At 32.5% G+C, this 20,963-nt stretch overlaps 2 protein-coding genes across 6 annotated transcripts; one reads left to right on the top strand and one right to left on the bottom strand.

Moving 5' to 3' along the window:
- Nucleotides 1–411: 411 nt before the first annotated feature.
- LOC126770962 (macrophage mannose receptor 1-like) lies at nucleotides 412–7,030 on the bottom strand. Its single transcript, XM_050490593.1, has 6 exons — nucleotides 6,945–7,030; nucleotides 6,088–6,204; nucleotides 5,672–5,812; nucleotides 4,686–4,880; nucleotides 3,894–4,157; nucleotides 412–2,138 (listed from the first exon to the last, which is right to left on the bottom strand). Exons 1-6 carry the CDS (start codon nucleotides 7,000–7,002, stop codon nucleotides 1,948–1,950), a joined length of 966 nt encoding a protein of 321 aa, XP_050346550.1. The 5' UTR covers nucleotides 7,003–7,030; the 3' UTR covers nucleotides 412–1,947.
- A 2,399-nt stretch (nucleotides 7,031–9,429) lies between these two features.
- Nucleotides 9,430–20,485, top strand: LOC126770964 (CD209 antigen-like protein E). 5 transcript variants are annotated; one of them, XM_050490599.1, is made up of 6 exons: nucleotides 9,430–9,574; nucleotides 9,961–10,074; nucleotides 17,516–17,659; nucleotides 17,880–18,071; nucleotides 19,418–19,669; nucleotides 20,261–20,485. In XM_050490599.1, exons 1-6 carry the CDS (start codon nucleotides 9,523–9,525, stop codon nucleotides 20,431–20,433), a joined length of 927 nt encoding a protein of 308 aa, XP_050346556.1. In that variant the 5' UTR covers nucleotides 9,430–9,522; the 3' UTR covers nucleotides 20,434–20,485. The 5 variants fall into 5 exon arrangements, with proteins under 5 accessions (XP_050346556.1, XP_050346553.1, XP_050346554.1 ...); XM_050490596.1 differs by lacking the exon at nucleotides 9,961–10,074 and adding an exon at nucleotides 16,961–17,086 and having other exon boundaries at nucleotides 9,461–9,574; XM_050490597.1 differs by lacking the exons at nucleotides 17,516–17,659; nucleotides 17,880–18,071; nucleotides 19,418–19,669; nucleotides 20,261–20,485 and adding exons at nucleotides 10,926–11,069; nucleotides 11,263–11,454; nucleotides 11,698–11,949; nucleotides 12,098–12,317 and having other exon boundaries at nucleotides 9,476–9,574; nucleotides 9,949–10,074.
- The last annotated feature ends 478 nt before the right edge of the window (nucleotides 20,486–20,963 follow it).

Genomic DNA, 20,963 nt, shown 5'->3' with positions numbered 1-20,963 from the left:
GCGGCTCTACAATATTGCTCGCAATTCCATTTTTGATTTCATATTTTTTCGTTCAGTATAATGCGATTTGTCGGACAATATACTTCAATTGTATTTTTTCATTATATATGATATAAGTTTTAATGCCAATATATGTATAATAAAATAAAGCTCAACCCAATCGCCGGAGGAGTAAAGACAAATAAACAAAGAGTTGTTTATTTCGTTTCATTCAATTGTAATGTCATTGGCCGAGATCTTGAATAATATATGACAATGTATATGGATTCATTGAAATAGACAAACAAAAGTTACAGGTAAATAAAAATGAGGAACTAGATATTTTATAAATGTGTATATATTATTAAATAATCTTAAATTTCCTGAAAAAGTTAATGTGATAAAAGATTTCTTTTCACTGTATTTTTACGCATATTTTTTAAAGGTACAAGAATTATATATCAAATAAATATATATAATATATATAAATATATACCTACGCCGATAACTTAAAAAGTTTGATATTAGGTACGGTTGATTTTCAATATCGGCTTACATGCTTAGGTACGCTTATATTCAGTTAGAATACTTAATACGAAATAACTTTGTACATTAAGTAATAAGCCGTAAATATTCTTACCATTAAACGAACTCCTTTCAGGAAATACCTTATATTCCGTCCCATTTTAAATTGAAAATTTTCTCCGACATATGTTTGGTGACTCTAGCGTAATTTAATTTCATCGTTGCCTTTGATATTCGTACGAGTCGCAGAACGCAATATCGCCTTAATAATTTGCAACCTGCTTGCACTCCAAAATGGATTTTACCTATCACTTTAAAAATATGATATGTCAAAAGTGCTATTATTGAACAAGAACGTGAAATTCATGCTTGTCACGTTAACAGTCTAAAAGGGGGTGAAACTGTGACGCAGAGTTACATATATATACATCATGAATGTATGTGTAATATTATTATATACTAAAAACTTTTCCAAAACGCACAGCATCTTCTGGTATAAGTTTTATGTATATTGGTCAAGTAGTTTTTTTACAAAAGAACGTCTCAGCATTTATTACCACTTTAATCTTTACTTGAACTTTTTTTTGCTCAGAAACATAAATTACAACGCGGATGTAATCATTGTATTAAGAATAATCGTGAATATATATTTTTGTCTGAATAAATTACAATTTAACTTCCAACTAAAATTTATATTAATTTTACAAATCAATGTGTATACAATCTGCGTTACTTTAACGAAATTGAACTGTCATATGAAATGACCCATGTGGATATTATGGAAAGTTTTACAGGGTATTGTAAATAATAGTCAAAACAAAAAATACACGCTACGTACACGAGGGAGTAGAGAACGGCAGCGGAGACGGGTATATCGGCATAATAATAATAATAATGTCCTCTAGACCGATAGCTTTCGGCCTCGGCAGACAACCTCAAGAGAGATTAGCCAACTACACAGGAAATGTTATGGTGCATAAGTGTGTGCGCAAACACAGATGCACTCTGCATTCCCTAACTCTCATAATCCGATGGGACGGCAACCCGACACGACCGGAAAGAGTTCAGGCGCAAGACCAACGTACTTTCCGAGGCACGGGAGTGTACACACTTCCAACTTCTAGACTTCTGGGCTGCTACTGAGAATTTTCTGATCTGAAAAACCCAATAACTTTTTATATTCCCGACCTGGGAATTGAACCAAGAACCTCCGGATCTGCGGCCTTACATTAATGTTTCATCGTCATCATTCGTTAATTATAATTTCCAATGATCGACGATAACTTTACAATCATTACAAAGCATATTGTCTAAATAAAAAAATACTATTGTATTCTGTATTGTTGTTTGTTAACAAATAATAGATTATCCTATTATATTCTATTCTATTTTAAAACCAGTTTTTATTATATAACTTATTATGAACAATATTTCTTAATTAGTCTAAAATGGCTCATCAATATCAGATAGTAAGCTTTCTGCTGATTTTTCACAGATGAATGGCCCTCTTTCATGGCACCAGACATCGTTCAAGCGGCCATCACGGAACATAGACCCGCAGTACTCGCCGGGTAGCGAATTATCAGGTTGATTTTCAGCCCAGAGATCGAAGCCAGCTTCCATGAGGGAATTCCCTGGAAGAATTAAAATATATTCTCTTGATTTCACGATTATAAAACAAATCTACGAGAAATGACAACCTCAAAAGTATAAAAGTACAAATGTCGATTAAGTACCTCGAACCGCCTCCAGAGATTTTGGGTTTACTAGTTTATTAATAATTGAAATAAAAAATATGAATTCATCAAGACAAATAAAAATTCTAAATGACAGAACTAGAATCAGAAGAAACCGGCTCCTAATGAGCGGCTTTTATGTAACTCTACCAAAACATTTGGTTGGTGGTCACAACTACTGATAGACGATGATAATATCCTCACGACTAAATTATATAAATAATATACTAAAATGAATATATATTGAATATATGCTTAATAAAATATTTTCGAAATATTATTAAGTTGAATATCTGGCAGAACGAAAAATGCATTGACTCTGCGGAACGGGCAATAGACAATAAATAACTACGCAACATTGTTATTTACCCGGAGCTATGTGCACGGCCGTCCGAGTGGACACCACCCTCTCACATTTCAACAAAGACACTGGTCTCATACTCCATAAACCATGCCGATAAGGTTACAGAGCACTCTAAAGAGATATGCGTTGTTTTTTAAGCTTGTGCTTGTAAACTCGCAAACTTCATCTCATTTAAAAACCTTACCTCAAAAAAATTAAAAAAAAGGAAGTTTTTAATCACGAAACGTAGACCGTGATGTTACTTCGTAATAAAAATGTTGGTATATTAAAATAATATTAATTAAAGATTATACACAAAAGTCATGGACAACACGTCTGTGGACATATAAATACACGAAAAATATTTATAAATAGCTAGAAGGATTTATCACGTTTTTTTCTTTATATAATAAATAACATTTTTACATACATTATATCATACATACATGTCGATGAACGTTAACGTTTGTATCCACCAATTTGCACTAGAGCATGGTGAAATAAGCTCTATTTCTTCTCCCCAAGAGTTGAGTAGGCCTTTACCCTTTGGAGGTTTATATGCTGTTACTTTTCTAAAACTTTATAAAGTTACATCATAATCAGTAATAGCCTGTTAATGTCCCACTGCTGGGCTGAGGCCTCCTCTCCCTTTTAAGAAGAAGTTTTGGAGCTTATTCCACCACGCTGCTCCAATGCGGGTTGGTAGAATACACACGTGGCATAATTTCAATGAAATTAGACACATGCAGGTTTCCTCACGATGTTTTCCTTCACCATCAAGCACGAGATGAATTATAAATACAAATTAAGCACATGAAAATTTAGTGGTGCTTGCCCGGGTGAACCCACGATCATCGGTTAAGATTCACGCGTTTTAACCACTAGGCCATCTCATAATATACATCATAATCATCATCATTTTATACTTATAACTCGTTATTTGTCTTGATATCTGGATTTCTGCAGCTAACGGGGCTAAAACCACGTAATCTAAAAGACGAATGTTATAAAACACAGTGAAAGAATATAATGAGGGCATCGAGATTCCTCTCCCCCTTTCCACTCCAAAAAGGACTATCTTCCCTTTAGCGGTTACTTTATTTACACACTCCGACGCTGGAGTAGCGTGGGAATGCAAATGACGGACACTCTTACAAACATGTCTGTAGACTTTGGTAAGTGCCCGGAAAATAAGGTTCCAATAACTGTCATATTTCTTACAGCGCCAATATCTATGGATGATGGTCCACTTGAGACCAGGTACCCCATTTGCCCGTCCGCCTACCTATTATAAAAGTGTAAGAGCTCACCGTGTATCGTAGTCCATATGCCTCTTTCGCTCCAATCGTGAAAGCCAACATGAATTATATCACGCATGATATCCGGGAGATTGGAACGTATTGAGTCTTGAGGATGCTTTGTAAATATTTCTTTTAAGACATTAGCTTCAGTTTCACTATTAATGACTGCGAGATGTCCCCCCTCCGCTGCACACGTCATAAAGGCCCGCGTCCAGTTCCTCGCAACGCGGTGAAATTTGTAACAACTTCCCGTGTTCGGGTCTAGAGAGTATTCTAAAAAGAAATTAACGGTAATAATTTTCCGGAATTGATAAGCATAAACCTTTACACTACATCTTAATATGCAATGTTTTTTTACAGTAGTTTTTTTATAGTAGAGCAAATGATGAGCCATCTGATGGTAAGTGGTCACCAAAGCCCATAGATATTAGCATTGTAAGAAATGTTAACCATCGCTTGCATTGCCAATGCGCCACCAACCCAGGGAACTAAGATGTTATGCCCGTTATGTAATTACATTGGCTCACTCAATTTTCAAACAGGAACACAACAACACCAAGTACTGCTGTTTTGCGGTAGAATATGAGTGGATGGTACCTACGAGACCAGACGAGCTTGAACAAAGCCCTACCACCAGTAAAAACACACACACGTTAAATTCAATTCAGTCATTTCATATACATCTTCTAAAGCTTATTTTTATGACATTTTAACTTCGTAAGGTAGTCTACATTTCATTTCAGTTATTAAATCATACATAGGACATATTTTCTTGGACGGTTTGTCTTCGATAACACTGACCTTTATCGACGGTACCACAACCATTAATTATCATGTTTTTAGATTTCTTCTTATAGCAAATGTAAGGATGGACTTCATTGCAGTTCACATCAGCTATTGTACCATTAACAGCATATAGTATACAGTCCTCGTCGTTATTTTTATTATCAGGTTCTGTAGGTACCCACTCTAACGACACCCTGTTTAGTGGCACACCTTCAAGAAACAAATTTAAAAAATATGTTAATTGTCTTGAAATTTAAATTTACTTACATAAAATTACTTAAATTATATAGTTTTAACTTTTAAACTAATTACTGTACAAATCATGACCGCGTGGAATGATGACAGGTATGTTAGAGCAATGCTTTGCTTTCCCCGTTGGGATATACATAAAAATAATTTCGTCGTTTGAGGTTTTTTTTAGGATTATATCATTGGTCGAGGTCTTGAATAATCTACCAATTATATATGAATACCAATTTATTACGGTGAATTATGAATTTATCATTTATGAGAAAATAGCATTTTGCATGTTGTCAAGGTTGATGTTTAATGAAGAACGCGTAGTGCATTAAGCAGAGCTATTATGATATCGCATGGATTTTGAGAATTTAAAGTTTCTTTACATCCACTTCTACGATAGGAATAACAGTCTTTTCCACCCAACAATCCGTTAAACGTTTACACTTGTTGTTTTTAGTAGATCAACTGCTAAATCGACAACGATTTTTACTATCTGAATAGTTTTTAAACTTTATTCAATATATACTTTATTTAATATATACTTCAATATATACTTCATTCGGTTTATACACTTTATTCAAAATTCGATTTATGTTCTTAATTTTTTAACTATTGCTAATTCAATCTGTATTTTATATATTTGTAAATTTTTAATAATACATTATCAGTTTTGTTGACCAATAAACATTGATCTAATAAAATATAATCTTAAATAGAAATTAAGGAGTATAAATATTAAAAAAAAACAAATAATCACTTACCATCGACAGAAAAGAAATCTCCCTTAGAGAAAGTTGCATGAAATCCAGAGAAAATTCCATCCAAAGTGCCGCGGCTTTTTAACATCTCATTTTTAATAGCAGTCTCTATTAAACTATTAATCGGAGACGCCAAAATTGCACCTGTATAAAAGAAAATTTATTATGTTTTACTATCGAGAAATTCTTGGCAGCGTTAACTACACGATAGTACCCTGGAAAGTACGTTAATAATACGCCTGAACTCTTTCGGTCATCGGTTAAGATTCACACGTTCTAACCACTGGACCATCTCTGCTTTTAAGACAATAGAGTGCAATTATTGTGCACTACTTGGCACTATTATACGTCCTGCACAGTTGGCTCTAAAGTCAGACCCCAGGGTTTCGTCATATATAATAAGGTTCATATATATGTACCTTCAAAGTGACACCGAAGCCAGGCGTCATGCCATGTCGCTGGTATGCGATGAAGCTTCAACCATCCCCCAGCCTGCTCGTTATAATTGTAATCATATCGGAAATGTTTTTTACCCGCTGGAAATATTAAAAATCATAAAATTATCTGCAAAAAAATCCCACTTTTGTTATGTTGAGGCTCCAATTCAAGATAAATGAATCAAAGGTTCATGTCTGAAGAGACACAAAAAAGGGAAAAAAAACTATTAATTTCCCGCTTATATAATTAAATTTACTCCACGGTACCTAATTATTGTATTAACATCTTAATACTTTAAAAAAGTGTAAAGCTTAAAATTTATACGAGAGTATATAAAAAAGTCGATTTATATTTCTTCCCATATTGACTTTGTTGAATACGAACGAAATACAACTTGTAAAATTAAACAATTGCACATCACCGAACAGTCACACACCAAATACAAATACTAAGATTTAATTACTAGTACCCTTATTGATAAGTACCTCCTTGTTCACTTAATTTATTTTTTAGTCAGTTAACTTCTATTATGATGTTTTGTTATCAATTTAAAAATAACATATGTTTATAAGCCAACTTAGATTTAATAACTTTGAGATGAGCTTAATACTAAAAGGTTTTTCATTAAAAAATATTAGTGTAATTTACGAATGAATAACCTTCTTTTAAAAACAATATAATTATATCACTTTTACAATAATAATATAAATATAATATATTAATAACACAGCTTAAACATATAACATGAAAAGTTTATCCAGTCACTCAGTATTGAATTAATTAATTAACTACGACAATGGACAAATTATAAAAAAAAAGAAATTATAAAAATCCTTACCAGATACATTGTAAAATAGTATTAAAAAAATAAAATATGTGCACGATTTAAACGGCATGTTGACCACGTGTGCGTCGAGAACTAGTGGCGTGTTCACTCGGGGCCACCCACTCGTATAAGGAAAATATAGTGATTTTTTTTTTATAATATTCTTTACGGATATATTCATTTAATGAAACGAGTTTTATGTTAATCACTAAAATTGAGGTTTTAGCTCAAATAAATTTTACATATGTATAAAAATGTTAACTAAATGCAAATATATTGTGTAGAATACCTAATCTAAATGTTATGTATATTAATAAATAGAAAATATAACCCGTACCCATAGTCTTATTCTTGTTATTATTCAAAGACTCTTAATGTTTTTGGTACATAAACCAAACAAACATGTTTTCTTTTGAGGGTTTTAGTACAGACTGTCAAGTACGCAATTTAATATTATTTGTAGAAATGATATTCACGAAAGATAATAAAAAAAGTAATCACCTTATAGCTAACGAACAAAATTACGCATTTTTACTTCACCAGCGAGCATGAGATGAATTATTAACACAAATTAAGCAAATAAATCAAAGTGCTCACATGATTTTTCCTAAGTTCTAAGTTATCGTTTAAATTATTTTATTTTATAAATTCCATTAACACGAATATTTGAACAGTTATTGGAAAATAGTAGATCATTATTTATCACGCTATAAATATTTAATTTATAGAATACTCTGTTTTGATTGTTTGAAACATTTAAGTACATTTTTGATGTTAAATATTTATTTTAAATAAACTATATTTCAATAATTATTTAATATTGTTTGTTTTAATAGAAGTTATTAGTTACTAATAATGCCGTCATTTTGAATCGATTGGAAGGCAAGGAAAAGATGCGGTTATATCACTGGAAACTGGTTGGTTACTGAACTTATAAGAGGACGCTTCTCTGTAACTGTGACAAATAAACTTAGTGATTTGTTTCTTTTTTTAATTTTGAATAAATTACTATTTTCCTAAATTGTTAAATGAAATCTATTAACTTAAATAGTTACTTAAAATTTTTGCATTGATAAAATAATAAAAAACATAAAATATACAAATTAGAATGAGTTGAATAATGGAGGAATGAGTTGCAAAGAACTGCGTTCCTGACGGGGGTCCCCCGAGATTTTTGTGTATTCTTTTGTTATTGATAAACTCAAATATCTACTTATTAATCTACTAATTTAAAAATTTTCTTTTAATTATAGAAAGCTGCAACATCAGCGAGTAACAGACTATATTTTATTTTCAAAAAAATCAATATCCCTACGAAAATTGCAATAATGTAACCCTGTAAATGTGGTATCATTTTTTTTTATAAAATTAATTATTGGCGTTAAAAAGGCAATTTTTCAACTCCTACGAAGTCTGGGCAGGCCGCTAGTATTATAATGAAATCAGTATCACACCATCTTCTTTCTAACCTTTCGACTCGTCTTGAGTGCTCCAACTTCCGCACTCCTACTAACTTCTTTCTAGCGTCTTTTTTTTATTTATTTAATTTAATTTTTAAGAACATCGAAACTTCTAGCTAGAGTATTTTGACAACGGCTTACTCTGTGACAAATGAATTGAGCCAAATCTGTAGATATAAGAAAGTTACTTGGTCGTCTTTCTAATCAAACTCTTCTCCTAATAATTTTTACTCTTATTGGTCACTTTACAGCTAATATTTACACACATCTATTCGTTATTTTTCCTGATCTGAAAGTAAATTTTGAGTAGTATACAGCAACAGAACAGCCTGTGTATGTTCACTGCTGGGCTAAGGCTTTTTCTCCTTTTTTTGAGAAGAATGTTTGGAGCTTATTTCACCACGCTGCTCCAATGCGGGTTGGCGATGTACGGAATGGTTAATATTCCTAACATCGTCAATATATAAGTGACCACTTACCACCAGGTGGCCCATTTGCCAGTCCGCCTACCTATAATATAAAAAAATTGATTGCTTGCAATGGAGAACATAGTCATTACTCTTATCTACATACTATTTTGTTGTTTTAATTAGCATTACTGATGTTGTTTTATTAGTGTTATGTTATGGATACATTTATATCTTTATGGCGGCACCCGGCGTTTTTTGTATTTTGATAAATTAAAATTATAATCGCTTAGTGTTAAGCTACTGGTATAAGTCTTACAAGCAAATAAATAAAATAATTTTACCCAACACACGACTTTTTCTCCGAATACCTGTAACATTGACCCATTTAGAGGTTTTTTCTATTAAACACTGATTTCTCTCTTTCTTTCATGAATCATTTGACATTTGAAAGAAAGAGATACGCCATTGTTTTACTTTTCAACCCCTGAACTACAGTTATGGATATAGCCGTGTGTAGTAATACTTTAGTTAAAACTTGTAACGTGTTTGTCAAAATTTACAAACGAACTTAACATTTTTCTTACAATATTAGTATAATAAATAATAATTGATATTATCGGTCATATAAAACATATGAAATTTATAATTTATATGTATAGTCGACATATGCAGTAGAGCTCAGTCTGTTAAACACTCAAGTAGACTCAAGAAATTAATGTGATGATTATTCAAAATTATTTGTTTCTCTGTTTACTTCTTGCTTGTTCTGTTGGTAAGTTGCCTTTCATTATTGTTTTATTTGATCTATATCGACATGTATCTAATTGATTGTAATTTAATTATTCTTTATAACTTGTACAATATAAATTCAATTGTACATATAACGTATTTCTTTTAACTTGTACAATTATGAAGCCTTCCATTTCCTCTTATTAATCTAGAAGGGAGATCGACTCTTTAGCATTACGACAGCCATTTGTAATTTATTATTTAGTTTTACCGTAACTATGTTTTTAATAAAAACTATAATTCAAAATTAAATTAAATATTTAATAATATAAATATTAATACTTTAAGAGAATTGTAACACATCAAAATATTTCAGACTGCTAAGGAAATATATTATTCGACAGTGTTATATTACAGTTTGTATTTCAGGGGCCAGACTATTTCGTTTTGACTACGAATACAATACATATATTGATGGATGGCTCAAACTCCATGTAATACCCGCCACCTGGCATGATGCTTGGCTCAGATGCGATCTTGAAGGTAATGTTACATTTAGCGAATTTAGTAACATATTTATGGTTCTACAATAATAATATAAAAGACTATGTATATGGTTCTATAATAAAAACTAGTGGTTGCATTCATTTGACAAATAATTATCAGACATTTTGTTTCATTTCATAAAAGTAATTTGATAACAACACAAACAAAATATATAAATCATACTTGAATGTTCTACTCCGGTCACTGGGAAGGTTTTGACAAGTAAAAGGTCAAGAAGTTTCAAATTCGGTAAATCATAAATTTTTTTTTCGTCGAGTTTGTGACCTTGAACGAAATGTTCTATAATTGTTCCTTTATAGAGTAAATATTAGGGAATCTATATGAAATACAACAATAATATAGTCACTATAATTCTCTCTACAACTGGAATCTTACCCTAAAAATGCATACGTCCTTAAAAGCTCTAAATCTACCAAATTTTCTTTATGTAAATATGCTGAGATATTCAAGGCTGTGATACTGAACACATGCCGTATTATACGTGAATTCCTTGCAACTGAAGGTGAACGGGAATTGCTTTAAACGGTTAAGTTTTTACTAAGTATCTGCCTACTTGACTTCGGCCCGTGAGTACAGTGTAAATTCCGGCTCTAAGCCGAGCTGTTAAGAACGATATAAATAATAATAATAATTACTATTCAGGCTTCAAGGCCCATAATTTTGTTACATTAATTACACATTTAACATAATCATTATCACACATTAATAATATTACATGACATACAATACATATATAAATAATTAGAATATAACATAAGAATATTTTTGCTATCATTTACTACCTGTGTACATTTTATGAATTCAAGATACTTTACCATTATTTGCAGGTTCAATTTTGGCTTCACCAATAACCCGTCGGATGAAACTTGCGATGGATGCTCACTGGAAAAGTAAAAACATCTATGATGAGTGCGCCTATTACACTGGAATTAGTGCTTCTTTTTCTAAAGGAGATTTCTTCTCTGTTGACGGTATGATGGTGATTTGCCGCTAATATATACAAGTATTAAACAATAATATATTCCGGTCACGGAGAGAATACGTTCCTAACTGTCATTTTGTTTTCAAATAAGATAACTTTTTGTACTGCTTTTTTAACGATATTGGTCACGCATTCTCTCAGAGGCCGGACGCAAAAATTAAACACATGCGTTCATATTATAGGCATACCTTTGGCTAGTATGCCAGTGCAGTGGGCTCCTGGCGAACCAGACAATGAAAACAATAATGAAGATTGTATAGTCTCAATCAATGGGACAATAGCTGATGTCAAATGCTCAGAAGTATTTCCATACATGTGTTTTAAGCAAAAAACAAAAGACATGGTTATGACGAAATGTGGAACCGTAGACAAAGGTTTGCTTTGAACTCTTTTTAATAGCAAAACTTAAACATTCAACACTGTTTATTTTAAAAAAAAACTTATATACACCCTTGTATTACAAAATTAATTTACAAATCGTTTCATAGTTTGCCACAAGAAAATTAATTTTAAATCAATATCAGACATTAAAGAATAACAAAGGATATAGAAACACTATTTGAATCAGAATAAAGATTGAAGTTAAAGCTAAGGTTAAAAGACGTATTACTTTACAGAATATAAGCTGGAACCTTTAACTGGACATTGCTACAAATTTCACCGAGTAGGGAACACCTGGACTCGCGCGTTTATGACCTGTGCAGCTGAAGGTGGTCATCTCGCTGTGATCAACAGTCGAAACGAAGCTCTTCACCTAAAAAAACTATACGATGCGAATTTTGATAAAATTGCTCCCGGTACATACAAAGATGTAATACATATCGGTATGCATGATTGGAACGAACACGGCGTCTGGAGGACCATTCATGGTAAGCACCGATTAGAGATTATGTTCTATGTCCTTATTATCCGTTACCGTAATTTAATTTAATTTGTAACTATACTTCTTTTTTAATATATTATGAAACATATTACTGCATATAGTATGCACATATAGGCACATATTTATTCTTCTAGGAGTAAATATCGAAGACGCAGGATACGCGGAATGGAAACAAGGACAACCCGATAACACATCTGGCCAGTTATGTGGTGCAATGTTCCGCGACAGTAAATTGGATGATTTCTGGTGTCGTTATACCGCTTCATTTATATGCGAGAAGAGTCCAGATAGCCTACTTGAACTATAAAACCAAAGAATTTTTCTTCCATATTTTTCAAAGAATATATGTATACCAACTAATGAGATGTTTTATTTGTAATGACTAACCGAAAAAAACTATTAAACCCAATATGCATAAAACATATACTAGAACTTTTATAGAAAAGGTAGGTGGACGAGCATATGGCCACCGGTTGGTAAGTGGTCACCAATGCCCATAGATATTAGCATTGTAAGAAATGTTAACCATCGCTTACATCGCCAATGCGCCATCAACCTTGGGAACTAAGATGTTATGTCCCTGATGTCTGTATTTTTTTTATGTGGCACTTCAGTTTATTCTGAAGTGCCGGCCGCTTCTCCCCCGATATGGAGGTCGGGGACCTTGTCCACTTCTATTGTCTTCTCTGTCATATTTCTTTTTTTTATGTTTCTTTGTTTCTTTGTATGCTTTGTTTTGTTATATAACTGCAGAATTCTAGAAATTTGTCTCTCTTTTTCTTGTTCTCTATCATATTTTTTAGTTCATTATATTCTATATTACACTTTATTTGGACTTCTGTGTCGATTCTGGCTATTTGGTACTTAGGGTCAACAGATGGATGATCGTTTCATCCTTTCCATCATCACATACACAGGATGGGCTGTCTTTGCACCTAAACCTGTGTAAGTATTGACCGAATCCCCTATGTCCTGTCATTACTTGCGTTAGGACAGGTGTCATCTTGATTTTCCTTATTATTTGGTAAGCCTTTGTTGCATTTGGAAGGAAAATCTTAGTGACACCTGCCGTGTCCGCTTCTCTATAACGGTAATCCCATTAATTTAGGGTTTCTTTCCTGAGGGTTTGCTTTATAAACGATAGTGGGCATTTGTCATAATTGGCGGCGGTCTTAGCTTTTAAAGCCGCTTCTTTCGCCAATTCGTCTGCGCGTTCGTTTCCCCAAATCCCGACGTGCGCCTTAACCCAGAAGAGTTCGACGGATGCGTTGTTTTTCGCTAGGTCCCGTATATTTCGTTTTATGTCCACTGCGATCTTGTTTGTGGTGGTTTGATCCTCTAGCGTTTGCAACGCTGACTTAGAGTCGCTTATAATCTTCACGGATTTTTTTCTTAGTTTGGCAGCTAGGTTCGTGACTTGGTACAGGGCGTACATCTCCGCCTGGTACACTGAGCAGTAGGGAGCCAAAGTGTATTTTTTGGTAATCACCTCCCTACCTCCGCACCAAGACGTTAGCGCCGCTCCCACTCGTCCCTCTATCTTGCTGCCATCCGTGAAGATCATAATGTCCTCCTCATCAGTGCCATCGAACTCCGCCGGGCCAGCAACCCCGAAATCCGAGAAAACGATCCTTCATTCCTCCGCTGGATGCGGGCTTCGAGATGTCTGTAATTACACTAGATCACCGGAACACAACAAACCAAGTACTGCTGTTTTGCGGTAGAATATCTGGTAAGTTGATAGTACCTACCCAGACGAGCTTGCACAAAACCCTACCGCCAGTGATAAACCATCAGAGAGTAAACTATCTATCACCAACGGGTTTCTAGCAAGTGTTTACCAGTCAGTCGTTTACTCTAACGCAACACCGAGGGCTAGTGCGGCAAAAGGTGACAGGTGACCGCCATTACGAAAAGAATGGGTGATCGGTAGATGTTAAAAATTGCGTGCTACGTGTTTGGTATTGGCGTTTATCCAACTTATTCTGTTGAAATGCTCGAATACGCCTGCCGGACGTCAAGTATGGAGTCAATAGGTCGAATTTATGAAGCGCAAAAAGCAACTTTTCAAAAAGTTGAAGTACAAAAAATTAATTTTTGTATCGATTTTGTTTTATATTAACAATACCTTTTTTATATTAATATTACCTGCAACAAGTACCTGATAATGAGACATCATTATATGCATTTATTTGGATTACCAGACATGGTTTTACAATTAAATTTTCAAGGTTTCATTATTTACAAAAGCGTAAATAATTAAACCTTGAAAAATAAGTTCATAAATCATATAAATGAATACATAATACATAACATGTATTCACAAATTACATACATTCAATATACATATGATTCGAGTATTTACTATTTACATGCATTACTGAGAAATTATCGTGAAATTATACGATCAGCGTAAAATAAAAATATAAAGAAAAAATTCCTGAATCAACGTCAGCAATGATTATCGTTTGTTTTCAACTATCGTGTAAATGATTATATTTTAAAATGTTTAAAACACGAAATTTATATTACAAAAACAAATTTATTTACGTATTCATACGTATGCGTATTTATTTACGTATTCATATGTATGCGTATTTATTGTCGGTTTGTAAATTCGTTTCGTTGCGGCAAATATATATTTTTCATGGTTTTGTTAAATTTATACTTAGTCTGTTAATTTGATAAGTGAAGTAAAGCCATAAATATATACAAATAAAAATTAAAAATAGTAAAAAATAGTCAACAAATCATGACCGCATGGAATGGTGGCAAGATCGCTAGCAGCATTTCTCCTTTGAATCACAATTCCGATTCTCTGGGCGAACAATAAACCAGTTACACGGTTAGTTAATAATAAGTGCTAATAACATAAACATAACATAACAGGAAAAGACATTCATATGTATGTCGGAATAGATTTAAGTGAATGATGTTTTTCTCATGTATGATTCTAATTGTATTTTACCCTATCTAGATCCGAGTAAATACTAACATCCCACGAAAATAAAACTAAATATGTTGTATACACTGAAATATTAAAAGTCCGCGGGCACAGCTAGTATTAAACTATATTTCAAGAATTATTTTGTATTTGTGAAAAAAAAATTAGTGAAGTGGATTTAAATATATATACAACTTACAATTTGCTATTTTATATTTAATTTTGAAAAAAATTATTTGCCTAAAATTTTAGACGAAATTTATTCATTTAAATCCTTACTTAGCATTTTGGCATTGAAAAAATAATAAAAAAGAACATGAAATATACAAGTTAGAGAGAGAGAATAGAATAAAGGGGACTGCGCTGTTTGGTGTGACAAAAATACTAATCAATAAAATGTACATTTTAAAACACGTTTTGAGTTGAAAAAATATCGCGAAAAACTTCGTCCCTGACTCTTTTTCGGGGGTCCCCCGCTCATCTTTTTATAAAAGAGTAGACACATAAGTAACTTTAACATAAAGCAAAAACAGGAAAATAAGAATTAAAAAAACAAAACTAAATACAGTTTTTTTTCCACTAACACTTATTCCAAACACTTCATGTATGACGTTTCTATTTCCTTGTTCTATATATATCGACGATATCAGTGCTTACGTGAGTCATATATTAGACAAGCGAGCCGCTTCAATGTTAGCTTGCGCAGTTAAGGTATTTCGCAGAGACGACGATATGTAGTATTATAATAAAATAATTATCGCTGCAACGCATTAATCGTTTAAGTGCTGCAACTTGCGCACTATTACTTTCTTCGTGTCTTTTTTCTTAACCCTTATCCAAAAATTTGTAAGATCGCCGAAACCACTAGCTACGCTATTATTTCAATGGTTTACTCGGCAGATGAATTGAGTCAAATCTTTCTGTGGATAAAATAATGTTCCTTGGCTGTCTAATCGGAGCTCTTCTTCTAATAATTGATTTTTACTCTTATTGGTCACCTTTTACATTGGCTTGACATTCTTAACGATGTAAAGATATTTGGGGTAGTATATTTGAGGTAGTATATTTATCACAAAACATGATACGCCCGATGATCATAGATTTCAGAAATCGTTATGAAATATTATAATATATAAATATTGAGAAATAACAATAAAATTCTCAAGGTTGGATGTGAAGTTATAGCGCTCGTTATGCCACCACCAAGTTGGACACTGAAATATCTGGACCTCAAGGGAATCCCGAAAAACTATTGACTTTCAGACATATTTCCAGTCTTCAAAGAAATATATGTCTTCCTCGACGCCAACATCTAGTACTTCTGTTCTGAAGACGTAATAGTAATATTTATTAAGCTAATAATATATTAAATAAGTTCATGTTAACCGAAATAAATAAAAATTATATTCATATATTTCGTCATTGTCATTTATCATACATACTATTTTTTTGTTTTATAGTAAATAACATTAACAGGTATAGCCGTATGTAGTAAGTATTACTATAGTTAAGTAACAAGTTCATTAAAATGCATGCTTTGAATTACAAACGAACCTTACTCTTATAATGTAAGTATGATAAATAATGAAGAGGTTATCAGTCGTACAAAACATAAGATTTTTAATCTATATGCATAGTCTACATAGTCGGCAGAGCTCAGTCTGTTAAGCACTCAAGTAGACACAACAAGTTAATGTGATGATTTTTTCAAATTATTTGTTTTTCTGTTTACTACTTGTCGCTTGTTCTGTTGGTAAGTTTTAATTTCATTATTGTTTAAATTGTATAATAAGTTAAGCTAAGGAGGAGCGAAATAGATGTGTATCGCATTCGTATAATTTTTTGTAGTTTTTATAACTTGTACAATTATGAACCCTTCCATTTCCTCTAAATCACCTGAAAGGAATCTATTCTTTAGCATTACGACCGCCATTTGTAAATTATTGTTCTATTGTTTTACCGTAACTTTGTTTTCAATAAAATCTATTATTTAAAATTAAATTAAAAAAAATACTGTTAAGGAACTATATTATTGGACAGTATTACATGACAGTTTGTATTTCAGGGGGCAGACTATTTCGTTTTGACTACGAATACAATACATATATTGATGGTTGGCTCAAACTCCATGTAATACCCGCCACCTGGCATGATGCTTGGCTCAGATGCGATCTTGAAGGTAATGTTACATTTAACGAAGTTAGTAAAATATTAATCATATCTTTGAAACACGATGTAATATTCGAGTAATTATCGACATTTTTTTTTAAGTAATGTAATATATTAAACAACACAAACAAAATATATAAATCATACTAGAATCTTCTACTCCGGTCACTGGGAAGGTTTTGACAAGTAAAAGGTCAAGGAGTTTTAAATTTGGTAAATAATTTAGTGCACTAGAGTCAAGTTTGTGACCTTGAACAATATGTTCTTGAATTGTTCCTTTAGAGGTTTTTTTTAAAGATTTTTTTGCGAACGACCGTATCAAATATTTAGGAATCTATATGAAATACAATACAAACAAAATAATCGCACCAATATATAATAGCACAGAACTACCCGATTTCCTTTTTATGAGTTCAAAATACTTTACTATCATTTACAGGTTCAATTTTGGCTTCCCCAATAAACCATCACATGAAACTTGCAATGGATACTTATTGGAAAACAAAAAACATTAATGAGTGCGCCGCCTATTACACTGGGATTAGTGCTTTATTCTCTAAAGGAGATTTCTTTTCTATTGACGGTATGTGATAGTGATTCGTCCCTAAAATGTACACGAATTTAGCAAGAAAGTCCGGTCACTGAAAAAAGGCTTTCCTAATACCCTCTGTTTGTTTTTATTCAAGATTACATTTTGTACTTTTTTATGACACTATTATTAATAAAAGACGAAGAAAATATTTACACATTACGGGACGTATTCTCATTGATGCAAAAATTAAACGAATTTGTTGATTTTATAGGCATATCTTTGGCTAAAATGCCAGTGCAGTGGGCACCTGGTGAACCAGACAATTCCAATAATAATGAAGATTGTATAGTCTTAACCAATGGGTCAATAGCTGATATCAATTGCTCGGAAATATTTCCATACATGTGTTTTAAGAAAAAAACAAAGGACATGATTATGACGACATGTGGAACTGTCGACAAAGGTTTGCTTTATACTATTTCGTAATTCATAAACTATATAAAAATTAGCAAAACTTGTACTTTCAACTCTGTTTATTTACTGTAACAGCGTGTTCATGTCCCACTGCTGGGCTAAGGCCTCCTCTCCCTTTTTAAGGAGAAGGTATGGAGCTTATTCCACCACGCTGCTCCATTGCGGGTTGGTGGAATACCCATGTGGCAGAATTTTAATGAAATTAGACACATGCAGGTTTCCTCACGATGTTTTGCTTCACCTTATAGCACGAGATGAATTATAATCACAAATTAAGCACATGAAAATTCAGTGGTGCTTGCCCGGGTTTGAACCCACTATCATCGGTTAAGATTCACGTGGTCTTACCACTGGGCCATCTCGGCTATGTTTATTTACATACAAATAATTTTAAAAACGTATATAAAAGCGGTTATTTACTAATTTTTTCATAGTTATTTATAAAAAGATATTTAAATCATCATTCCAATACAAACACAATATTAGACATGAAAGAAAAACAAAGGATAATAATAATAAATAACTTTATTCACCAAAAAGAAACAGACAAAAAAAATTATCGTACAAAACCATAAAAAAAGAGTTAACAATATCATATTGCGTAATTTGGTGAAAAGGTCGTAGTCTCAGCTAGGCTGCTTTTCAGTCTACGCCTTGTACATATGCTGCCAACACAAACGCTACATTCAGTGCAGTAAAAGGTAAAAGAAAATAAAATTACTTAAATAATAAAAGTTAATACAATTTTATAACACGCCCAATAGGCTAAAATAAAAAAAAAACATGCAAGAATTACTAACACAGTGAGGTTTTTTTTTTGTTAAATTCTAGAAAAAGGAAAATATTTCATATTGAATAAAAGAATGAAAATAAAATAATAATAATAATATTTAAAATGTTTAAACAAATAGAGATATATGTTTTATTAAATTACAATCAAAATAACCATTAAATATTGAAGTTTAGTTACACACATTTGTCCAGACACATTGCGCCTTTTGCATAGATAGAAGCCATTGCTTGCATTGTGCCTTAAACTTATTTTGAGACGTACTGTTCTTAGTCGGAGGTGGGATATCGTTCCAACACTTAGAAGCAGCGAAACGAAAGCTACCTCTAAATGCTTGCAAATGTGGTCTAGACAGTACTAGTCGCGGAACTCGGCTCAATCTACAATTGGATTCATTTGTTTCAGACCATTTAAGTTTATCCGCCAAATAATTGGGATGTGGAAACACTATTATTATTTACTAAAATCATTTGAATCAGAATAAATATTGTATAAAGAAAAACATTGAAGCTTAAGCTAAGGTTATCAGACATATTACTTTACAGAATATAAGCTGGAACCTTTAACTGGAAATTGCTACAAATTTCACCAAGTAGGGAAAACCTGGACCCGTGCGTTTATGACCTGTGCAGGTGAAGGGGGTTATCTCGCTGTGATCAACAGTCAAAATGAAGCTCTTCACTTAAAAAATCTATACGATGCGAATTTTGATAAAATTGCTCCCGGCGTAAACAAAGATGTAATACATATCGGTATGCATGATTGGAACGAACACGGCGTCTGGAGGACCATTCATGGTAAGCACCGATTAGAGATTATGTTGTATGCCCTAAATATCCGTTGCCTCAATTTTAATTTAGTTTGTGTTTATACTTCTTTTCATTAATGAAAAGAATACTACTGTAATCTTGTACAGAATATATATATATATAGAATAAAAGAGGTTAAAATCGATTGGGACGGACCCGTAATTTGTTGCTTTTTATACAAAATGTATCAATTGAAGTTTATGATTTTAATGTGTGTATGAATTGATGAAACGACTGAGTTTCATGTCACTTCTTCTCAATAGTATTAAATTCCAAACCAGTGGTAGCTTTACATTAAATTGAATCTCGTAAAATTATGTTAAAAAATGCTTGATTTTGATCAAATTTGCAGTTTTTTCTTATCGTTTATGATAGTCATTTAATTTCTAAAGATCTTATATGTTATCGGACTTCAATTATTTCAGTTTTAAAAAGTGTTAGTATTTTAACTTATGTCCAATATAAGCAAAAAATTAATAGAATTGAATATTTGATTGAATATAGTAAAAATCGGAAAACAATTAAGAAGTGTTCGAATTTATTGTTGCATTCTATAAAGATACATTTTTATTCTTCTAGGATTGAAGATCGCAGACGCAGGATACGCGGAGTGGCAGCAAGGACAACCCGATAACTCATCTGGCCAGTTCTGTGGTGCAATGTTTCGCAACAGTAAATTGGATGATTTCTGGTGTAGTGGCATCGCTCCATTTATATGTGAAAAAAGTCCAGACAGCCTGCTTGAACCATAAAACCATAAAGTTTTTCCTCCATATTTTTTAACGAATATATCCTAACAAATAAGATGTTTTATTTGTAATGACTAACTGAAAAAATTCCTAAACCAATATACAACTTATACTAAAATATGCAGTGAAGTTCGATAGATCATAATAAAAATTCATTAAAAATCCTAACCTACATCGACCGACATTTTAATTAGATAAATAACAGTAACAGCCTGAAAATATACCAATGTTAGTCAAAAGCTTTCTCTCCTCTTAAGAAAGCTTGGACCTTAAGAATGCTGTTGGGAATATTCGGTAATGAAGACATGATGTTACATTCACCAGATACTCCATTGACCTTGAACAAATCCTTCAGCTCCTGTTTAACCATTTCAACTACGAACGCACAGAAGATTTGCTTTTAGATTTGTAATAGGCGTTTGACAACGAAGGTAATATTAAAAACATCATCTATCTGTCCATGACCATACAAATCGACGAAAATGAATCATATATATTATACAAAAAGGTTCTTTTTATTGCATCAAATTATT

The sequence above is a fragment of the Nymphalis io genome, chromosome 9 (assembly GCF_905147045.1).
Source record: "Nymphalis io chromosome 9, ilAglIoxx1.1, whole genome shotgun sequence".
In the NCBI taxonomy this organism is placed as follows: Eukaryota; Metazoa; Arthropoda; class Insecta; order Lepidoptera; family Nymphalidae; genus Nymphalis; species Nymphalis io.
This window is presented reverse-complemented; position numbering and strand designations above follow the sequence as displayed.